This window comes from Sebastes umbrosus, chromosome 9 (assembly GCF_015220745.1).
Source record: "Sebastes umbrosus isolate fSebUmb1 chromosome 9, fSebUmb1.pri, whole genome shotgun sequence".
NCBI lineage: Eukaryota > Metazoa > Chordata > Actinopteri > Perciformes > Sebastidae > Sebastes > Sebastes umbrosus.
In genome coordinates this window covers 10,170,366-10,194,564 of record NC_051277.1, presented here as the reverse complement: position 1 = coordinate 10,194,564, position 24,199 = coordinate 10,170,366, and the positions used below count along the sequence as shown (strand labels likewise).

Below are 24,199 nucleotides of genomic sequence, written 5' to 3'. Positions count from 1 at the left end.
ACGGCTGCATCAGAGGCTGAATAACAATTTAAAGTGGGCGTCGGGGCATAATGAAGAGGACAGAGCTGCTGTGTGAAGAGGTAAACAGCCTGTGGTCGTGTAACGAGCTAAACAGACCACTGGGAGTCAGACGGCCGGTGTTGAAGGTTAGAAAGGTCATGTTGCCTACGGTGCAGTATCCGCTAATGGCAATATATTGCATTATATTGTCAGTTCAGCACAAACGCCGCAGCATGTCCGTATCAGCGTGCCAAGTGGGACTGAGGAGGACCGCCCCCCTGAAGCAGACGAAACAGCAGCGATGGCAGTTTACTCCAAAATGTGCACAACATTCATCATCATACACCTCGGGGGTTAGCAGTATGATGTTCCACTGGGTGCCACTGTGTGCATGTCTGTCTCTGTTTGTGTTAATACGTGTGTGTGCATTCCCGTGTCTTTGTTTGTACATTCCCCGTGTTAACAGGGTGGCCAGCAGCTGTCCTTGAATCTCTATTGACAGAGAGTGTGGGATCTGCTGGGTATTTTTATCCATTAGCCTGTGTGAGAGAGCAGGTGGAGGCTTTATGGGCTACAGCAAGGTCACACGGTGGCGACGAGCGCCGCTACGCCGTCACCGCTATCTGTGACTGTTCTGGCCGACCATTGAGGTCTGAGCGACCGTTTTACAAAGACACAGCATGTGATAGCGAAGGGCTTCACTGGCTCGTTTCTAAAACACTACGTTCACTCCTTGGGAAAACAAAGCATGGGCTGAAGTTAAAAGTCTGATTGATAACACTTTTATGTTATAATAATATTAAAATAATAATAATACATCCACAGAGCCTTTAGAAAGGTGCCAAATAAAAGTATGGCTTTTCCTGAAATTTTTTTTAAAAAATGTTGGCGGGTCCAAAATGAATGTTTTGTTTATCTCTGTGGAAGATATCTGATGTTTGGTTGCCACTTCGAACTTGTGAGCCAATAGTTAAACAACGCCTATCACGTGGTATCTCTAGGTCGTCAGTTAGTGTGGGAAAAAAAGGATAAATGGCTGAGATTGACGGTAAGTACCTGGCAACGACTTGTTTCGAGGAAACCGCAACGGAACGAGGAAGGGAGATAGCAATAGCACCTTTAATCCTTCAAAAGACCTTGAAAATAAAAGGATTAAACCTGTAATCACACTGCTTGTTGCAATTTAACAACTATTTATTTACATTTTGAACACAACTGTTCAAACGTCCTTCGTGTTTTGCCACATCCGTTAAAACCACGTGCCACCTGAACGAAGCTGGCACATACTACACAAAGCTAATTAGCGGCCTTATTAACATTAAGCACATGGTGTTAACTCAACAGGTTAAGCCAGCAGAGCACATGGCCCTCTCTCCTTCTCCCTCTCTGCCTCGGATGTTGTATTAAGTGCTGCACAAGCAATCACACTTCCACTGCCACCTGTTCACAAGTGTTTAAGAAGAAGACAGGACTATTCTTTGTTTAATACATCCAGCCACCCTCCACTTTTACTTATCTTGATGGAATTTATTGAGTTAGAATTACGCCTCTGAATGATGGTGGGTGGCTGAAGTGGCCGGTGGAGCAGAAACAACTTCGCAGTCATGGACCAAATTTAAAGGCACTTGGGAGCTGCTGTTTATTTCCCACCGTGGTCAGGCAGCTGGTGGACATGGTGACTGGCTGGAACAGGACTCGGGGAGGCATGTGAATGAGCTTAACGGCACCTACTTGAGCTGCCTGCCAGTATAAAACCCTCAAGAGCTAAAATGCACCCGCTCTCTTGAGGCACGCAAATTAGATGCATGCTAGAAAGCACAAGTAGCAGCAGATAGTGAGTTTGATTTTGGAAGAATTGTGCTAGAGGATGTTCTGTAATAAAAAAGTGTGCATGTTTCATAGAAAGCTGACAAACTGGTCCTATCAGGAAGCATATTAAAAAGAACGCTAAGGGTTAACTGACCTCTCCGACCCATCTGCTTTGATCAGTCAGCTAACACAGATGTTGCATGTGTACGTCTTTAGTCCAGCACTTCAGAAAATTGTGCAACCAAACCTCCAGCAACCTCTTCTAAAGATAAAGATCATGGTATATAAAGAGTCAGCTTATCATCGTGGCATGTCAAAATATATCTCCCAGTGTTAAGTATGTGTTGAGGATGACTTATTGTTGCAGCTCACTATCTCACTCTGATGGCGGCATGACAACAAACCAGCAAGAGCTGTAAAAAATAACCCTTTCAGGTGAGAAGTAAAGGGAGTTTCATTATCCTGCCTTGACACAGACATTTTTTCTATCAATGACGACTTTAAGAAACGTGAAAAAGGCCTCTCTATTTCCACAGAATAACAAAACACTGGAGTCAAAAGTTGAATCTTGCACCCGCAGCGGGTCTAAGTTACGGGGTAAGAGAGGAAATAATTTATGAGGAGAATGAGGAAGGAGCAAGTGCTCAGCATTAAGGAAGAGCTGCATTGCTTGCAAGTACAAGTACATAACATTTTATTTATTCACTTAATAATATCAGTGTGATTTATTTACAAAGAACTAAGGGTCATTTCTTGCTTTGAGCACGTGTACTGGTTACTAATTCAGAATCTGCAGTAAACACTGCAAGGACACAACACTGCACTGTTGTCCTTGAGGGTAAAAACAAGCCAAGTTGTCCTACAAAGTAAGAGCTAACTTTCCTGCATCCATCTGGTGCCATCTTATCCACATAGCATTAGTCAAGCCACGCTGATACAGGATCTCACAGCTATCTAATTAGCACTGAATGATATTTGCTGACTCGGTCACACCCCCATAATGCCAAAGAACAGCATCACTAGAATAAATTAGGGCGCTTTCACGAGCCAACATTTAGTCTGTTTTAATCGAACTCTAGTGTTGTTCAATCACTGGTGCGTTTGCTTGGGTGGTTGTGAACTTAGTAATTGTACTTTGGTGTGGACCAAAACAACCGGTCTGAGACCGCTTACGAGGTGGTCTCGGACCAATTCCAGGTGAACCAATATGCAGGCTACCTGTGCGGGCATTTGTTGAGATGGACACCGGTAAACGACAGGTAATTATGAGTGGGAGAGGACTGACCAGGAGTCTGATGTTTGCTTTACATCTGGGCCAAAGAGAACATACAGAATATGCTAAATAAAGTCCACAAAAATAGTGACGTTTATAAAGTAAATCGAGATAAACTGGAGGAGAGGGGATTTGTGTTCACAGTAGATCAGTGCCGAGTCAAAGTGACAAAACTTTGACAGCAGCAAGTCCATGATTCCCTGCATAGAAGTGGCAGCTCTGCACACAAAAAGATAATTTGTTCCTTTGTACACACCCCTCAGACATTTTTTTTGGTCCACTTTAATTTGTGCACTGTGAAACCAAAACAAGAGTATCCATTTCACTCTGATCTGGACTAGCCAAACAGACTATGGCTTGTGAAAGTGCCCTTCAGGATCTGGGATTCGACTCTGAAAGTGTGTGATGAGGAAGTTAAACACCTGCTCAGATACTACTGGTCTTGAACATGCCATTTGTTCTTTTAACTGTTTGGACCAGCAGTTACGCTAATGCTAAACAATTATCCAACCGCCACTCATATTTCACAAAGCAAAGCAAGTTTGTGCCACGTTAATCCATTATTATAATCCTTATTAATAAAAAATAATTAAAAATAATGATGATTTTGGCCACTTACGGGGCAGCATGATCATTTGGAGTCGTGCTTCTGTCCACCTGATGAATGCAAGGCAAATATTCTCTCTCTTTTAACTCTGTTTTTGGTCTCTACCAACTCCTGAGGGAAATATCTGGCTCTTTAGCAGCTAAATGCTTCACTATGTTCACCAGCTAGTCTCTAACTGTCTGCTGTTTGGAGCTTTTCACAGAAAACAGCTGCCTGCTGAAGCTGCAAACAATGTTTTCTCAATGGTGAGAGTGAACCAAAACAGTTAAGGAGAACCAAACAATGAGATGAAACGTACTTTAAAGCCACGTAAAATTGAGGGGGGCTGCAGATTTAGGTGATAATACTCTGTAAGTTCATCACCAAGAGTGACCCCTTGTTTTCACATTATCATTTGATATATAATTAAAAAATAAAGCCATGCAAATGTCCATATGAAAAGATTCAACGGTGGATGAAGAGTTTTAGGATCTTCCTCGAGGAAATCCTGAATTAAAAGTTCATCTATTGAGTTTCTTGTCTTGACATTTTCATCTCCGACAGCAATACATCACGTCAGAACCTGTTTTCTCAAGCTGCCGAATACCAACTAATATACCTCTAAAGCTTTAGCAGTCTGTTCTATTCCATCCGTCTGGGCTGAACATAAGTCACGGTTTTATTTGTCACTGATGCAGACTCAATACAAGCTAAACAACCTCCAGACTGCAGCCTCTTGACACGGTCTGTGACCACAGTGTTGTACCATGACAACCGCTGCTCTGACCACAGCCTCATTCAGAGCCAACCACTGTACCCAACTATAAACACAGCCACAGCACACATATTGCATCTAGCAAAGGTCTGCACAATTAATAATAATAATAATAAACCTTGTGTCTCAGTTTAAAAAGTGAAGCAGTTACAAAAGACCACACATGCAGTAAAAGTAGTATACTGTATGTGCTTTCCTGTAGAGCTGCAACAACTGTCGATTAATATAAAATTAATCTGCAGCTATTTTCATTATAAATTAATCATTAATGTCAATCAAAAATGCCAAATATGTGATGTTTCCAGGTTTTCAAATGTGAGAATGTGCTGATTGTCTTTGTCATAACATTACAGATAATATTTGGGGTATTTTTAACTATTGGACAATCACTATTTTCTGATGTTTTATAAACCAAATTAATTTTAAAAATATTCATAAATGAATCAATAATCATTAGTTGCAGCCCTGACGGAATATATGGTATCTTTAGCATCAGCAATTTCAAATTTTTAATTCTGGTGCATCAGCATTATTGATTTTGTTTATTTAATAACAAACTCAATTCAAAATTGATTATTAAAAGAGGATGTAAAAAAAAAAGCATAATAAATCTTAATATTTTTTTTTCAGCAAAGACTACTCATCATGCTGTCTTAGGTAAAACCACCACACTTATTTTAGCCATAAACATGCCGCCCTTAACCACAACAATGGCTCAATGTGGATTCAACGGTGGACTCTGACCAATACTGGACACAAAGAGATCTCTCAGCTCTGTCATTGAACCTCATCGTAGCAGGTCCGTACCCCGGGAACAAAGCCAACTGTCCGGCCAAATGAAACCCGCTCCATCTCGCTCAAACAAAGGCCTCAAAGAGGTGCAGCGCAATCATCACAAAGTTACGCAACATCACATAAAGATCAATTCATGGGAGCTCAAAGCAGAAACAGGGAGAAAAGGGTAGGGTGGATAAAATGGGATGGGGATAGTCTTTAATCTTCCCAGGGCAAGTGGCTTGCTTGATGGCCTAAATGATCCAAAAAAAATGCTTGGTTCCAGGTCCCCCCTTTCTTCTGTCCAATTAACTTGACACAAATAGAAGCCAAAAGCTGGAGGAGAGCTACTAATGAAATCCCCCAGAGATCCACAATGGGAGAAAAATAACACAGATTCTCCTGGGTTCAATACTTAGCCGCGACTGCATCCATTTGGTCTGTTTCCTCAACTGTAGAGCCATTAATCCCATTGAAATATTTATGGAATTCAATAATCAATCTTTTAAATCTCTGCTGCTTTCTACTATGGCCTTCTGCACGAAGTAATTCCTGCATTACAATGCTACGCTGGCTGCTGGTTGCTAGGAAACAACCAGAGAAACTCTTTCAATACGAGAACTGCTTTCACGCGAGCCAGACTTCTCTTGTAGGGCCTCAAGGCCACAAACACTCCCTGGTCACCAGAGGGACACTGAAGTTTGTTTTTCGGGTAAGAAATCTCATGTAAAATCTCCTGGACTGTGATTTAGGAGTCGGAGCATGTCTTGTTGATGCTGTTGTGGCAGAATAAAAGGAAGTGTATTAGTAGGTATCGCTGTAAAACAATAGAGTGCTGCAGGAATGAGTCCTAAAACCTGGAAATGAGTTAGCAGGTTAGCACATCCGGTTCCCTCGTCTGGAAATCAATGTTTTTTTTGTGCACAAGAAAATGGCGTAGACATCATTCCCTACACTTACTAACCAAATAATGGAAAGTTACCCAACAATGCCAATACGTATTTTATAAAATACATGCATTACACATGCATTAAGTTCTTGCAAGTGCTACATGTTACAAAAAAGTAATACTGCTACAGATTTAACAGACAAGAGAGACTGCGGAACTACCTATATCTATAAGATATGTAATTTGCCACATGAAAACATGTGCTTGCATAATACTGGATATAAAAATTTTACTTAAATAGATATGACTTACTGTTTTCGATTTGGCAATCGGATGCACTAAATTCCTAAATGCGTTTTAGATGCAGGCTTGGCAGTGGCAGTGGTCTCATGTTTGGACTGTTTCCAGAGGGTCTCTGGGCTGCAGGACTATTGGCACATGAACAGCATGTTCCCTCTGAGCTGGGAGCGCGCCAGCAGCAGCGTTGTTGCCTTTGTTGGTATCTAGACGACATTATCATCTATGCTCTTTCATGGTTTGCCATCACAATGGAGCGGGGTCTAGTGCCTGCCTGTGTTAGGTGTGACTCCTCACCTTTTTATGTCAAAGGCTGTGATTGCGACACTGTAAAACCTTCCATCCAAAAGGAGACAATGACAGTGTTGTTTTCAAGAGCAAGTGTCAGAAAACACTTTGGTTAATTTGAGCTGATGATGTATCTGGTGAGCTGCCAGTTAAGGTCACAGCTACAAAGAGACAGTGGTGCTGTGAGAGCCACTTAAGCATATAAAGCCAAGCCAACTATGAGGGATTTATGGTATTGAAAGTGTCCATTCTTGAAGGTCTGCTCAGGACCTGAGACATGCATTACTCGGTAACTGATCATAGTTTTCTTGTGTTCCTGCACCACATCGGTGCGCCCAGCTCGCCTCGTCTTGAATGGAGGTTTCCTGTTTACAGAGTTGCCTTATGATCCCACCCAAGGCCTTTCACTTCACTCAGACTAAAATAGTCCCCAGCTCCAGACGGACGGGGATTTCAGGCGATATCCTGAGGATGTTTTACAAAAGGAACATGGCGAACCATTGTGATCTTTTAAGGGACTTGTCACAAATTGAGGTTTTCCCTTTCCTTGGCATCACTTCAGCTAGTCAAAGGAAAAGTACTGCAGATGTTTTTTTTTCCATTTCATAATACCATTTAATTTCACTTTTCTATGATCCTATCTTGTTTACTTTTATATAGGCTAGTTTAATGGTAGATTTATTGCAATTTGTATCGCTATTTAGTTTTGTGTTGTTGCGTGTATATGATGATTTTGCGAATAAATAAACCATTTAAAAAAGTACATCACAAAGCTGAAAACAGGGCTGTTTCGTTTTGCCCATGATATTTTTTTTTCATTAAAACCCCATTTGAGTGCAAGTATTAAAAAATACCTTTAAATTCTCTAATGTATGGAACCCATTTATTTAGTGATTTTTTTAATATCTGTCCTTATAAAAAATGTTGGTTTTCTTATTGCAATTGCCTCTTTCATATACTGTTCTATTAAATTAAGCTAGATGTGAGACTGTAACTGCTGGGTTATTGGGCTATAATACCCGTCTTTGTTTAAGTCTGCTTGGCATTAGTACAACTGCAGTTGGTACAATTTAGCTAAAACAGCTATTCCCAGTGCGGCGACAAAATAATTGGTGTGATTTTAACTGTTTTTGACAAGCAGAAGCTGGTTGTAACAGGGACTCATTGTGTTGGGTCCGCACCACACTTGCTGGCGGATTCAAAGCAGCCGAGCCTATAGGGAAGCATGCATGAATGGCCTGCATCTTTCCCTCCAATTATAATCAAATACAGTCTTCATATAGCCCAATAATAACACAGCCGCGCAGGCGGTCAGGCCTACACAGGTGGGCAGTGCAACAAAAGCGTCACATGAGAACGCTGCTGTCCCAAATGTGAGTCACGTATTTCATGTGACTTAGAAAACCAACATCGCAGCAAGAACTTACAGTGCAAAGTTAAATATACTCTGGAACGTGACACAATGGACTGTCGTGGTCACAATGTAACTGTTGAAATTTGTTCAAACAATCACATTAATCTCATTTGTTAGTTACATCAACCTCACTTGTGATATTACATAATTGATTGACAAAACTATTATCTTTCAAAATGAATACAGGAACAAAAGAAACTACTGAACACTTATCAAGTCATCGTGACACTGTGTAAGTGGTATTTTCCATTCAGAAACTCAATTTCTTCCATGGATATGGAGGATTTAGATTCAATTTGAGTAATTCTTTAAGTGTCAACAATAGAAATACATATACATTTGACTTCCCATATAGACACTTCAGAGTATGTTTAATCAGAAAGGTTGAGCAGTTTATATTTATTTCTATTTCTCAAGAAATACCACTGTCAAATTAGTAGGGCTGCCCCCCTCTTAGTCAATTAGTTGACAAATCTGTCGTTTTGGTCTTAGTCGACTAAGATTTCTTTAATCAATTATACATTTTTTATGCTTTTTTTTCATGCTGAATGACTTATTTCTAAACATACGAGCACATCTCTGGTAAACACAAGGTTTAAAGTGGAGCTTTTGTGTGATTCTTTACGGATCTGTCAATTAAATCAACTCGTCGAGAATCAAGAATTTCTTTGGTTGAGGACAGCCCTACAAGTTATTCTAGATAATACAAGCAATGTGTGAATTTAAGAACTCAGTTACAATGGATGGTCATTTCTACGGACTACACTACATATGCAGATTGTATTCTCAAGTGGGAGGAATATCTTTCCGGCATCAGCCATCACTCTCCGTCCTTGGGTTGAATCACGTCTCGTCATCTTGACTTTTCACTTCACACATATGCAGCAGTGTCTGACTAATCAGCAGTGATGAGCGGCGCTGCACAACTATTCATTCTTGACAGAGAATCACATTAACAATATGCATGATGCAATTGCGAAAGTGCACTCATGGGGAGGGGTTGAGGTTTCACGGTAAATAAACTTGCAGGACCATCAGGATTTCTGTCATTCTGACTGACGGTGCAAGGCTCTTTTGTTACTGTGATTGATTTTTGCCCATTGTGCTGTGTTGTACAGTTCAGACCGGGGTCCATTTTCTCACTAATACAGTCCAATGTGCAGCTTTTTTTCCCGTGAATGTTTGCTTACCACATTACTCAATCACAAACAAGCAAATAGTGCTCTAAGAAGATTGTGCACGCATTAGCCTCTCATGTGGCATTACGTAAGCCTATTTATGATACTTGGCCTTTTCTTTACCAAGACTACATAACACATAAGGAGATCTGCATACTAATCGTGGCAATGAAAAGTGTTTGCTCTCAGCAGGAAGGGTTTGTGTGCGGGGGAAATATAGGACCATATGGGAAAACGTCTGGCAGCGGATGGCTGTTTGAGGTCAACCGAGGCAAGTGTCAATTAGCCCGGTCAAGGTCTGAGGCGCCGATGAACTAATGGCGTTTAATAAATAATGCCAGGCTGTAACTGACATCACAGCATTTAGCGAAGAATTATTGCTCGAATGGTGCGAGAAGAGCATACCACAATGTCACCAGAGTGAAATAAATGTCAACTGGGCTAAAAGGGGGAAGTTGCATCACAGCAATAAATGTGTTTCCACAAACTTTTCCCAGAGGTAAGAATCTGGGCACGCACACAAGCTCTCTGGTTTAAGAGCAGGAGAGAGCATCCTGATAATCTCAGACTGGCACCCAAGCGGTCTGGACGGTAATCGGCGGTTGAGTTCAGGCAAGCTAAGATAATTATGCCCTTCTTCCCAAAAGCAGGAAGCGGGGAGAAACTGTCAAACATTCCAGTGAGAATCAGATTACGTCGAGGCCTCGGGTAATGAACGGACATTTTCCCCTGATAGGCGACGTTGGGACAGAGGGCGGCAGAGTTGGAAACGTGACCGGCCGCAGGTTAGACAAACCCTCGGGGACCAATTACAAAGATAAGGTTTCAACAAGACAGATATTGTACGCCAATGTGCTCCACTACGCGCAGGAAGTGGAACAACGGTATTCCTAATCACTGATTTATAAATGGGGAAAACATTGTTATGTATGGCTACTTTCCCCTTTTAAGGCTGTCCAATATGCTGCATGTTCCCACTGGCAGGACTCAAGGACTGCTGCTGCAGCAGTTTTCACTTTTGACAACAGCATCCATTAGCAGAGACAGCTGTTTTTACTCAAGCTAACGTTGTAATGAATCACCTCTTTTAGCTCACAAGGCGAGTAATCACCTGCCTGCCACCACCACAGCTGTTAATAAACCACAGTTTGCATGAGGCATGACGGGCCGTATTAGGATCAAAGGTACAGCCAGCAAACAGTGTTGTGACTCAACATTTCAGCTTGACACTGACTAGAAAGTCTTCACAAAAGAATGTCAAATCAAACCATTAGGTTAAAGATGCCTTTAACTGAAAAACATCTTTCTCTACACTCTTCTAATCAGCCACCATCCCACACTTTCACTTCACATACCAGCCCTCGTCTACTCTGTATTTGTTGACACTGGAAGGGGGTGGATTTCCTTTGCATATAGACACACAATTGTCTGGTGGAAGGAGATTAACTTCATTGCTTCAATCTGAATGGCTTTAAAGTGTGGCATTTACCCAATGTATCAGTGATACATCATAGGGTGTAACATAGTAAAACAAAAGCAGAAGGGAGATGAAAAACACGCCTGAGCAACAACTGATTTGTGAATATTTGCAAGTGCATTAATATCCTAAAATGATAGGTAGATTGGTAGCAACACATTATAGACTGATACATGTGCAGCAAATAGACTTCAGAGTACTTTCAGTGCAGTGAAGAAGGCTACCAGTACCTCACTGATGAATATTTGAAAACTTTAACTTAAGCAGGTGAGCAATCCACCAGAGGCATAGTGTGAATGGCCCTCATTCCGAAAAAGACAATATTCCTACTGATCCGTTTACATGGCTAATGAAAATGAATATTCCACTATTATTCCCGTTTACATGCAGCCGTACATACTCCGATTAACGTAACCGGTAGCGGACCTGTTCAACCGTGCAAGCACAGCCTTCCTCTGTCATTCCTTCAACCACCTTCTTGAGAAGGTTGCGGTTGCGATATTAGCGCATATACACAAAAACCTGCTGATATCCAAGTCTTTCGTAATGTTTAAAAGTAGGCGTGTTTCTCCATCCAACCAGAAATGTGGGCAAGTATCTCTAGTTTGTGTGCAATGCACAGAGCTTACTGTAAACAGGCTAGAGGCCGTGTGTCACAAACTGCTGTAAAAACACCAATTGAGACACATATTCCGAATGTGCCGTATAAATGTCCAAAGAATGCTCCTAAACCCAAAATAATATCGGCATATCCCACGTCTTCATTGGAAAATGCTCCATTCGAAATAAGGCCTAATTCAGAATATCCAAACAGAATATGCTGTTTACATGACCCGTATCTAATTCTGAATATTGTGATATAGTGTGCTTGTAAACATCGTCAATGAAGATGGCTCTAGTAGCTGCAAGTGGACAGATACATAGAGCCATATGTGTAATGAGCTAATGCTCACATGCTAATGAGCCTGGCTGTGGTTCCACAGCAGAAGTAAGAGGAAGCCATAAGGTGCCAATGACATTTCTTTGCTAAAAATAACACTTGTGATAGTAAACAGGTTTGCACAATTAATTTAATGAAACAAAAACGACTACGCAACCTACGCAAAACCTAAGCATTAAAGCATTAATTTCTCCCTCTTTCCTCCCAATTATTAAGGACTGAAAAAATAAATTATGTGGAAAAGGCTGTAAGCATGTGAAGCCCAACTCATAAATTAATCTCCAAATTAAAAATCCTCCAAAAACAATCGCATTATAATTTTGTTTATGAGCAAAACATTGCCCTGATTTTGACCCTGTTCGTGCAACAGCAACCATCTTTAAGCGCCATTGTTACAAATACTGTAAACAAGTCTTAGCTGTGTGCTGAACCGTATTCTGGGATTTAGAGAACTCTAATCACACAAATTAATCAGCTCTCCATCTGATCCACTTCATGTCTGAGCAGTTCACCAAGAGGGAGGATTATACAGCAGATTATTCACCAGAGTGAGCCTGTACTGCGTGGGACCGAGGCGAAAAAGCAAATTCACTCAAAGATGTCTGGTAGTTGTTTACATCAATAACATAACAACCATTACGGATTTAACAAAACTAATTTCTGAAAGCTACTAAACCTTAAAAAAGTACCAAATATGTTTCACTTATCAAGCTTTTCTGTAATGTAGGTGTCACTTTTTCCAAATGCTGGAATTTCCAGAATCTCTTAATGACAGCTACAAGCAGGCAGTAATTCTATAGCAGTCATGTAAATATTGCACGTCAGGAATGGTTTATTCTCTAAGCTCTCCAAGCAACCAAGTGGGTCTCTGGCTAAGTTATGTAAAGATTGTGGTCGCTTGCTCAGTGGCATGAGGTCTGTTGCCTTCTGCTGTGAAGGCCAATGGAATTTGTGGAGCCTCGACTCCAGAGCTGTTTTTCTTTGCTTTATAAATATCTCCAGGAATGCGAACATACTGAAACATGCCTTTGACATTATTATGTGTGTGATTCAGCTGCAACAAATGTACAGTGTGACCCTGAAGGCAACAACATCCTGTTCCATCTGACAAGATAAAAGGCTTGGGGCAATACAACTCCAGGGCACTAAAATGAAACTAAATGGAAGTTGAATTGTTCTCTGTGCACCAATACGTGCAATCTGTCAAAACAAAAGCCATTATTTTTCTTTTTAAAACTTATAAAATACAAAGATTCAGCCCAATAAATCAAAGCAACCAGCGTATGAATGTCATAACCTGGAGTGAGCAGAGAGAAGACTGCAGAATAAGCAACCCAGAAGCCAGCATGGTGTCTTGATAAAAATGTAAAAAATGTTGTTACTTTAACTTCCTTTCACCCTCTATTGTTTAAAAAAGGAACACTGATATGATTGTGCTGAAGGATATCAAGGATACTTCTGCAAACTCTGCAAAATGAACACTTTTTTTCACATGCACCTCCTGAGGAAGTATCCACCTTAAACAGTCGGAAAATCCTCTATTATTTAGCAGTGCATTTTTTATATTCCTCAGAACGTTGAACGTGACATATCATCTTGAGCTACTTCTACCAGAGGCACAGTTTAATTGAAACAACTGTCACAACTCACTGTAAATGGCAGGTTTAGTGACAGTGCCTCCATTATTGGGTCTTTTTCTTTTTTTTCAAAGAAAAGATGCCAACCTTTCTCTGGTTCCTCTGCTTCTTAAAAGGTGAATATTTGTTGGTTTCTTTGATATTAAACTCAATACCTTTGAGTTTTGTTGCTTGGAGAAAACAAGCATTGTGAGTATGTCAACTTGGGTTTTGAGAGATTCCGATGGGCATTTTTCACTATTGTCTGACATTAGTTGCAGCCCTAATTTTGTGCAACACCAATGATCACACAGGAAATGTGCTGTAGAGCAGACAAAGCTCTCGAATTTCTCAGTAGTCTCAATAGACCAGCAGCTTGTAATGCAGCCACAGATTGCAACTTTGCAGATCTCCAGTGCCATGAAAATATAGACAATAATCAAGCAAGGAACATCATGACACCAACCAGGCTGGTCTCATACACTAAAATAAACACATTTGAAAATATGCTGAACCCAATGAAATTGCCTTCTAGATTTCAGCTGCAACCAATTAAGTGATTCATACATGGAACAATGGTGAGTTCTATAAGGACACCTCAAGACAAATCTACAAAGAGAATTAAGGAAGTGGTTTCCTGTGGACGGAATTTTATTTTGAAAAGACTGTATGCATGCAACGAACAGAAATTGACATATGTTGCTGGACATTCGTAGGAAAACAAACGAAAATGGAGGAATAACTTTTTCGTAAGATATCATACAAAGCGTTGTATGAGAATACGTTGCATTGAGTTTAAAAACAACTCTAAAGATGTGCACTGGAAATCACATCTGAAGCAGAAGGCGGCAAAACACAAGGGAACACAAGAGTAATTTACTTGACACAATCATCCTAGATTGATATCAGACATTGATATTACTTAAGATTTTAAACTACATCTCCACTTCAAGACGTTAATTCAAATATCCACCTACCTTATTCATCAGTAAAAACATATCAGTGCAGCCAGTAGAAATACACAGACGTTAACCGACGTTAAAGAGCTCGAGCTTGGTTTTGTGCTCCACTAATGTTAAATCGAGCTTCATGGGGTGAAAGCCACAGTGTGTTGTTCAACTTACTTCAATCTCAGTGGTGCATTTAAACACAAACTACATGGGATTGGTCTTTTCATTATTAGATTTAAGGGAGTAACAGGCGCACGGGGGCTTAACACACATCCTGATGTATTCCAGTAAGGAATGCAAATGTTTTTCTGGCTTGTATTCACCATGATATCAGACATTTATCTGTACAATTACACTTTAAAAACCATAAATGCCATCTTCCTGCAGTAAAGAGGTTATATTATGCATGATTAGAGTCAAGCTTTTCATCAGTTGCTCCCTGTACAGTCATAACACTGACAAATCAATACTTTTAATACAATCATCAATACCTTTTATGGGTCCACTGACTGACCAGTAGGCAGTGCTATGCTTTACTGCCATCACAATATCATGAAAAAAAGCTGATGTGGTATTAAAAGCGTGATTTAAATGAGCCAATCAGAAGCCGCGCTGGTCTTCTGTGTGGGCACCGTACGTTTGTTTCTTTCTTCCCTTCCTGAAATCATCCCCCTGTATTTAAACTGGGAGGACTACGTCACTGTGACCGCGGTGTGTGTAACCACATCAGCCTGCACTCAGCCTCCACTTTCAAACACAAGAATAACATGTGACATCACTTTACTTCTACAGGGTGAGCGCTGCAGAGCGCAAGCAAAACGCCAAGGCAAGCAGCGGCCTAAATTTACCCAATGGATGGGATTTTTTTTTTTTTTTTTTTTTGAGAATTAGAAAACCCAGAGTTGCCTGGGAAAATTACACCATTACGACTCCAGTAGTAAAACTTGCAGCCCCACTTGTTGAGCCAGCGAACTGGAAGTTTAAATAGATGCTTACGTGCTTCTGACGCACTGACAAAAATAGAAAAGGCAGTCACAAAACAACACCCAGATTCAGAAAATAAAAAAAGAAAGCTTTAGGGGGAAAGGCGTTCTGTCGTCAGGCCATTCTTCCGGCTTCAGATGAAAAAGCATCCTGACGCTTTTCCTCTTCCTGCTTCGTATACGGGGCAGGATGCTGAGAGACAGGGCAGCTTTGTGCTCATCAGTCATTTCAACAACTACTTCCTCAAACAGGTTTATAGCTGTATACCTTCATTTGACGGGGCTGTAACATTTGGGCTAAAAATGCAAAGTGTAATTCATAAATATAGTCAATAGGCTGGTATTCAAATTTCTGAAATTTAAAATGCAATACAGTATTACACAAATACATATATAATGAATGTACATCTATAATTTCACATTAAGCATAAAGCAAACAGCTCTTCTGTGCTTATATGCTACAATTTCTTTGGTGTAAGTGGCAGCCCAGTTTCACCGTCATTTGAAAGTTAGTACTGTTTTCCTTTAAATCATTTAAAAAACAAATGAGTACAGGCAAAGCATTGTGTGTTACTTTAGCTGGACCATTCAACTCCTTGCAGTTTGTATCTGAGTTTGAGTAATGACCAGAAAATGGCCTAGAAATTCACATTTGTTTTGCTTGCTGACTACATGTCACTGGGGTCAAGAATATCCACCGAATGGCCCAAATGCATTTGTTTTCTCCCTCGTCTCTTCCAGTGCAGTCGCTGCAGGCCTGCGCTGATCTCCTGTGATATGTGGAAACAATGTAAAGTAGGCAGCTTGTCCCTCGAGCTATGTGAATGTGAAGCAGGGTCACCGCAGCGGAGGGCTGTTGCTTGTGGCCTTTAGCTTTGCCACCTGGCTAAACAAGGGGAGAGATGTCTGTCCTGAGTCCAGCTACTTGCTGCAGATTAACACAGAGCAGCTAAAGCACAAGAGCCAAGAGTGTGCAGGTTGTTCTTCCTATGAGAATACAGGAAGGTGATTATGAGATAAGATAGGTGGTTAAGTGTTGGGTTTCATAATCTTGGCGAGATAAAGAAATGCATTCTGCGTCAAAATACAGTTCTAATCAGTTCAGCCCAGCACAATGCCTTTATAGCACCCATCACGTCAAGGTAATGCACAGTTTGGACAGCTAAAGATAGTCCAACCCCCACCTACTGACCTGACAAACAAACATGTCACAGATACCACTTTCACACACAAAGCCTGTCCTTCACGTCTGATAATGAACACGCATTCTAGGAAAGCAACTACCATTCATTTACATACTGATTGGTCAAAAGATAACGAGCGATGCCCATCACAAGTTATCAGAGCCCAAAGAGATGTCTCAAATCTGCTTAATTCAAGGTCTTTAATTTAGAATGACATGAAAAGTGAAGAGGAATAACGTTTGGTATTTCTACTAGATAATACATACAGTATGTGTTTGATAGAGTCTGCGGTGTCCTGCAAAATCAACTGCCACATCTTTGATTAATGTAATATTAAGTTTCGCTAAGAATCTGCTAAACATGGCTGTGCCCGGTGCCTAAATATGGACCCATACTAGCTGAGGCAGGCTCGCTGTCACTGTGTCCCTTGCCAATCTGATCATGTGCTTGTCCTGCTAGTCTCCAGCAGTCATCTGTACAGACAATAAAAAGACATCCCTAAGGGGAGGCAGTGGAGGAGAAGCTCTTAAGATAAAAACCCCCCATGAACCCTGAGTTGATTGAGTCTACATGATGAAATCCATCATCCGTACAGCACAATTAAGATTACTTTTTTAAGATAGCTATGTGGCCGGATTGAGTAAGAGTTGGAATGTAATGGCCTAATAGTTGGGTTTGCAATTCAAACCCTGTAAAGAAATCTAGCATGTCCATCAAGTAACTCACAACACCGTGCCATTGAGAGCCACAGTGCATGTTTAAAAATACCGTGTTATTCAAAGGGATGTAATAATCCCCCCCGACATATTATTGAATTTGGACATGAAAAATAAATTAGAGATCAAATAGCCATGTCATGTTATCGTAATTCATATCAGAGCATGCAAAAACTGTGCAGCAGTGCTTTACGGACCTCCTCCTCCTTCTGCTTTCTTCACCATCAGACTGCCTCTTTGCACGCTGTCAATTCAGTGCGTTTCCAGTTACGCTCATGCAAAAGGAAACTGACAAAACCAGTGTGAACACTAGCTGTCAAGTGGTCAGTTATTTAACCTGCCATGTGACAATAGGCTGAGGCAGAGGGTCAAATCCCACCGTGGTCAGTCTTGAGCGATAGAGACAGATCCCTGTAACCGTTAGCTAATCCTGACAGAGAGGCCCTGCCAACACCATTAGGATAAACTGTGTCAGCCACCTCAGTCGCTAGACACTTGAAAAGAACACCGAGGAAGGTGATGCTTTAGAAAAACACAGAGGAGAGAACCACACAGTCACATGATATTCAATACCATGAAGATTAATGTCGAAAAGTCTCGGTGGTTTTCTGCAGAATAATCACAGAGAAATTGAGTGGAATTCTCTGTGACGCAACCGCACAATGACGTGGATGCAGTGTTTCTAAAGATGTCCGGATCCTGTTAGGATATCACACATTTGCCTCTGACTGAATCATTTTCAAACATAGTCATTTAGTCATTGTTCAAACTGTCCTAGTTCGCCTCTCCGTTCATTTCACATCTTTTCAAAGACTTCCTGAATGAAATGTTTGCATACTGACGCAGCATGGGCTCATACCAGAGTGCTGAAGGACCACAGACATATTTTTATTGAATTTAGTCCAAGCCTCAGTATCTTTTAATCAGACTATTTTCCAGCTCAGCAATTCCAAGTACTTAATTTCCCCTCAGATAGTCTTGTCAGGATTGGAAAATCTCAGAAGCAGCATTCAGACGTTGATATGACACTGAAAACATGCTGATGTGAATTCTTTCAGGTGGGTTAGCAGCAGGATGAGGCAGGTTTTATATCACAGGTGCTATTACTACCAGCTCTGAAACAAATTCTCACTTCCTTATCAGCAAATAAAGAACATTCAAAAAGTACTTCCAGTTATTATTTAAAGGACCACATCATCAAAACTACTAGCAACTACTTCCTACTGAGAAAATCACCTGTTCCATGGAAAATAAAACAGAAATTAGACCACCACGGCTGAATGAAATACAAGCAATTTGTTGATTTATCAATTGGTCAATCGAATGAAAATCAATTGGCGTACGTTTTGATAAAATATAAATTGTTTCAGTCGTTTTCTTTCACAAGCAAAAACAGAAAAAAAAAAAAAAAATTTGAGGATTTGCTTCATTTAAAAAAAAAAAAAAAAAAAAAATCACGTTGATTGATTTTGTTTAAGATTCAGACAGTTTGAAGACGCTACTATTGGCTCAAAGAAATATTGACAGGTAGATTTTTTTCATTTCATGGACAAAAAGATGAAGCAATTAATCATCAGACTCATCAATAATGACCATAATAAAAATTAGTTGCAGCCCTATTATAAACTACTAATGCTTATGAGCAATGCTTCAACTGATGCCAACCAAATTACCCCTAGTCATTGTTTCCATAACCATAATGACATCTGTCAGTCCTTCAAATTATAGCCTGCATAAAAGCCTGCATAAAGCTGTAAAGACCAAGGGCTTGTGCAGTTAACAAGCCGTTGATGACACCATAATTGTTTCCTCAATGTCAGATAGACGGGCAGACGGCTGTGCCACTATCCACTGGTTGAAGTGGTGGCCTATTGATTGTCTATCCATTGTCTGCAGAGCCTAAAGCTGAAGCTGCATCCATTTGCAGTGGAAGCAAATTAAATGATGCTAGACCACAGCCAGACCAGGATTTATTGCATGTATCTGCATATTATGACTGATGATATCTGCTGCAAACTTGTGTGTGTGTGCGTGTGTGTGTGTGTGTGTGTGTGTGTGTGTGTGTGTGTGTGCGTGTGTGTGTGCGTGTGTGTGTGTGGCTCAAGTTATGACCACATCCCACAGGATTTGCATGTTCATTAGACTCCACAATTCCCAGAGGAACCTATACTGGTATGGATCAGATGGTAATGAGGTGATATACTGTGCATTGACAGCACTGAGCTTTAAAAAACAAGTAATAATAACAACAAAACATTATTAAACCAATGCTGATGCCCAGTCAAACCATATCCCAACAAAGACAAAGCACTTAAATTGTGTCCTAGTCTACCAAACATTATAAAAACTGAGGGCTAACGACTGTTTTGGTAGGCTAGTGTATTAGCTAGGTTGAGATTAAATAATAATAAAATATAATATTAAAATACAATATTATAATGACATGGAAATAATAATAATTATAGCTAGACAAATTTAGAAAAATTTAATTAGAGTATATGTATGGGTCAATAAGGAAGCTGGTTAATAATGAATGATTGACTTGTGGAGAAGGGGTGGGATTAAATAAGTTTATACTTCTTCTCACTCCTTTTCCAATATGTAAATCAAGGCATGAAGTGTTTGACAATTTATTTTTCTTACGCTTTTCATTGTATGTAAATACTACTTGTTTCTGACTGTCAACTTGTTGGTATTATCATTCTCTTTTTCTTTATTTTTTATTTTATTTTTTTTGTATTCTACATGTTGGAAATACATTTTGAAATGAAATGGATTAGCCAGTCTGTGCCTCTCATATGATCCACCTTTCTCATTTATATGTGTGTTTTTTTTGCAAAATGCAAGTGTCTAAGACTATGTTTGCAAAAATGTAAGTGTCTTATACTATGTTTGCAAAATGCAAGTGTCTTAGACTATGTTTGCAAAAATGCAAGTGTCTTAGACTATGTTTGCAAAAATGCAAGTGTCTTAGACTATATGTTTGCAAAAATGCAAGTGTCTTAGACTATGTTAGCAAAAATGCAAGTGTCTAAGACTATGTTTGCAAAAATGTAAGTGTCTTAGACTATGTATGCAAAATGCAAGTGTCTTAGACTATGTTTGCAAAAATGTAAGTGTCTTATACTATGTTTGCAAAATGCAAGTGTCTTAGACTATGTATGCAAAATGCAAGTGTCTTAGACTATGTATGCAAAATGCAAGTGTCTTAGACTATGTTTGCAAAAATGCAAGTGTCTTAGACTATGTTAGCAAAAATGCAAGTGTCTAAGACTATGTTTGCAAAAATGTAAGTGTCTTAGACTATGTATGCAAAATGCAAGTGTCTTAGACTATGTTTGCAAAAATGTAAGTGTCTTATACTATGTTTGCAAAATGCAAGTGTCTTAGACTATGTATGCAAAATGCAAGTGTCTTAGACTATGTATGCAAAATGCAAGTGTCTTAGATTATGTATGCAAAATGCAAGTGTCTTAGACTATATGTTTGCAAAAATGTAAGTGTCTTAGACTATGTATGCAAAATGCAAGTGTCTTAGACTATGTATGCAAAATGCAAGTGTCTTAGACTATGTATGCAAAATGCAAGTGTCTTAGATTATGTATGCAAAATGCAAGTGTCTTAGACTATATGTTTGCAAAAATGTAAGTGTCTTAGACTATGTATGCAAAATGCAAGTGTCTTAGACTATGTATGCAAAATGCAAGTGTCTTAGACTATGTATGCAAAATGCAAGTGTCTTAGATTATGTATGCAAAATGCAAGTGTCTTAGACTATATGTTTGCAAAATGCAAGTGTCTTAGACTATGTTTGCAAAAATGTAAGTGTCTTATACTATGTTTGCAAAATGCAAGTGTCTTAGACTATGTATGCAAAATGTAAGTGTCTTAGACTATGTATGCAAAATGCAAGTGTCTTAGACTATGTATGCAAAATGTAAGTGTCTTATACTATGTTTGCAAAATGCAAGTGTCTTAGACTATGTATGCAAAATGTAAGTGTCTTAGACTATGTATGCAAAATGCAAGTGTCTTAGACTATGTATGCAAAATGCAAGTGTCTTAGACTATGTATGCAAAATGCAAGTGTCTTAGATTATGTATGCAAAATGCAAGTGTCTTAGACTATATGTTTGCAAAATGCAAGTGTCTTAGACTATGTTTGCAAAAATGTAAGTGTCTTATACTATGTTTGCAAAATGCAAGTGTCTTAGACTATGTATGCAAAATGTAAGTGTCTTAGACTATGTATGCAAAATGCAAGTGTCTTAGACTATGTATGCAAAATGCAAGTGTCTTAGATTATGTATGCAAAATGCAAGTGTCTTAGATTATGTATGCAAAATGCAAGTGTCTTAGATTATGTATGCAAAATGCAAGTGTCTTAGACTATATGTTTGCAAAATGCAAGTGTCTTAGACTATGTCTGCAAAAATGCAAGTGTCTTAGACTATGTCTGCAAAAATGCACACGTCTCAAGTGAAAAAACAGGATGCAGAAACTGCAGCACAGACTCCCACTAAGGCTGCAGCAGCTCCTGTTATATGTTAAGTAGCCTTTGATTATCTGTGCTGATAGAGAGAGAGGCTTAGCAGGGATGTAGCCATACACATATGTAACACTGGAACAAGCTTTGAATGGCAACAGTTGCTGCACACAGAAAAACACTGTTGCAGGACAGTTAAGATGCAATGCTATAACAGAGCAAAGAGAGTGTCAGATATGAGCACTTTGAAATACAGATTAGTTCTGACCTGTTGCGTCCTTTCAGCCGGATTCATCATCACAGCCTGCCGAAAGCTGTTATCCACATAAGACGCCATTGTTTTGGGAAGACGCCGTCTGGGAGGACACTGGATTTATCCTAAATAATAAAACGTTTATAACTATCCAGCGCCACGGTATGTAAAAGAAAGAAAAGAAGTCCCCCCGTTGCTGTGTTGCTGTCTTCTTGTCGCCTGTGGTCCGATGTTTAGCGGATAAGCTGGGGAGTTGCCCCGGAGCCAGGCCACGACTGGAGCCAGACAGCAGTCTCCTCGGGGGGGTGTACGTCTAAACGTTGCCCGAGCTGAAACCTCGGCTGCCGAACACCGACCGGTCCCACCGAAACTTCTTCTTTTTTTAAAAAAACCCGCTACTCAAAGTGTCTCTTTTGTAAAAAAAATGTAAAAATGTCCCTCTATTCAAGCCAGCGTTCATCAAAGCCATTCCTTGTCTCTTCAGCAGCCAGCATTCTGCTAGCGACGAAAAATAAATTACATATAACGTTAGTTCCACCTAAAGCTGACAAAAAAAAAGTAAGCTATCCCGTTAACAACAACCTGGCGTCCATTATAGGAGAGGTAAGACCCAAAGACACTCACTGAGATAAATTCAGTATATTAACATCTTTTTAATGGGTCTTAAAAGTGGAGATAGGTCCGCCGCCGCTGTGCTCTCTGTTGTATGCCACCATGGTGACTGACACAGCAGCAGAGTAAAGTCGGACGCAGTTAGCGGTTACACTTCCGGGAGAGGTTTTCAAAATAAAACTCTGTTTTAGTACAAAAGAGACAATGGAGGAATATTTAGGGAGGGGTTTCTGTGGTTAAGATTAGAGATTCAAGCCATTTATTTGTCATCGTGTAGTGCAATGGAATTAGATTGTGACAATCCCATAGGTGCTAAAAAAAAAGATAATACAATAAAAAAGAGAGATAGTGCAATATAAATATAAAAAACAATATAAAAGATAATACAATAAAAAAGAGAGATAGTGCAATATAAATATAAAAAACAATATAAAAGATAATACAATAAAAAAAGAGATTGTGCAATATAAATATAAAAAGATAATACAATAAAAAAGAGAGATAGTGCAATATAAATATAAAAAACAATATAAAAGATAATACAATAAAAAAAGAGATTGTGCAATATAAATATAAAAAGATAATACAATAAAAAAGAGAGATAGTGCAATATAAATATAAAAAACAATATAAAAGATAATACAATAAAAAAGAGATTGTGCAATATAAATATAAAAAGATAATACAATAAAAAAGAGATTGTGCAATATAAATATAAAAAGATAATACAATAAAAAAGAGATTGTGCAATATAAATATAAAAAAATAATACAATAAAAAAGAGATAGTGCAATATAAATCTAAAAAAATATATAAAAGATAATACAATATAAAATATAAAAAATACAATGTGTATATTGATGAGATGACAGTTTTACCAGATTATAGTTTTGCCAGATTATTGCACAAAGTGTCCATCAGATAAGTATATAATTATTGCACAGCATCATATAATTATTGCACAGAGTGATCAGCATGTTATTGCACATATCCGTAACAGTAGTGGTAATGTAGTAATAGTAATAGTGGTAGTTTACAGTGGTAAATTAATATACATGTTTGTTTTTCCCAACAAAAATGCAATTTGCTCTGCACGTATCACTAATAAGGACCTATATACAAAATGCAAACACATTTTTTTTTTACAACGAAGTACCACAGATGATTTTAGCAGTGCATTACCTAAAAAAAAGTCAAATTAAACCCAAGGACGAATGCTAATTATACAGTAGACTACTACATAACATGCAATGAACATAGTGTACCATGCACCGTGACATAACAGTTTCATATCGGTTTTTAGTTTATTCCAAGATTTAATCCACTGACAATTTTAGATTCAGTAACTCTATCTTAAAAATGTTATTATATTTGCTTACAATTATACTATCAGTATTGTTTTACTATGTTATTTTGAAGGCAAAATCATTCCATTTCCGGTCTAGCTGGTGTTGTCTGTATTTGGCTTGATGGGGATTTAGTCACAAGGGGCGGCTCATGGGCGAGTCCATTTAACAAAAAAAAAGAAAAAAAAGGAAAAAGTGGGAATAGGAAGAGGGAGTACAGTATGACAAATGATGCTTTGGGACCATCTAGTGACTTAATAAGGTAATACACATGTAGATGGTTATTACTTGGTACAAAAATATTGTTATCCTTAAAACATCAAATCAGGATAACAATCAAATTAACATACAAA

General features: G+C 39.1%; 1 protein-coding gene across 14 annotated transcripts in view; it reads right to left on the bottom strand.

Moving 5' to 3' along the window:
• The window catches only part of rapgef2 (Rap guanine nucleotide exchange factor (GEF) 2), a 124,154-nt gene extending 101,543 nt beyond the window's left edge, over window positions 1-22,611 (bottom strand). For 10 of the 14 annotated variants that reach the window (XM_037779487.1, XM_037779488.1, XM_037779497.1 and 7 more), the window contains exon 1: window positions 21,904-22,610. In XM_037779487.1, coding sequence (XP_037635415.1) covers window positions 21,904-21,972 — 69 coding nt within the window. In that variant the 5' untranslated portion in view covers window positions 21,973-22,610. Of the gene's footprint in view, window positions 1-21,903 lie in introns of all 14 variants that reach the window. The other 4 variants (XM_037779495.1, XM_037779499.1, XM_037779496.1 and 1 more) reach the window with 2 other exon arrangements.
• Between the last annotated feature and the right edge of the window lie 1,588 nt (window positions 22,612-24,199).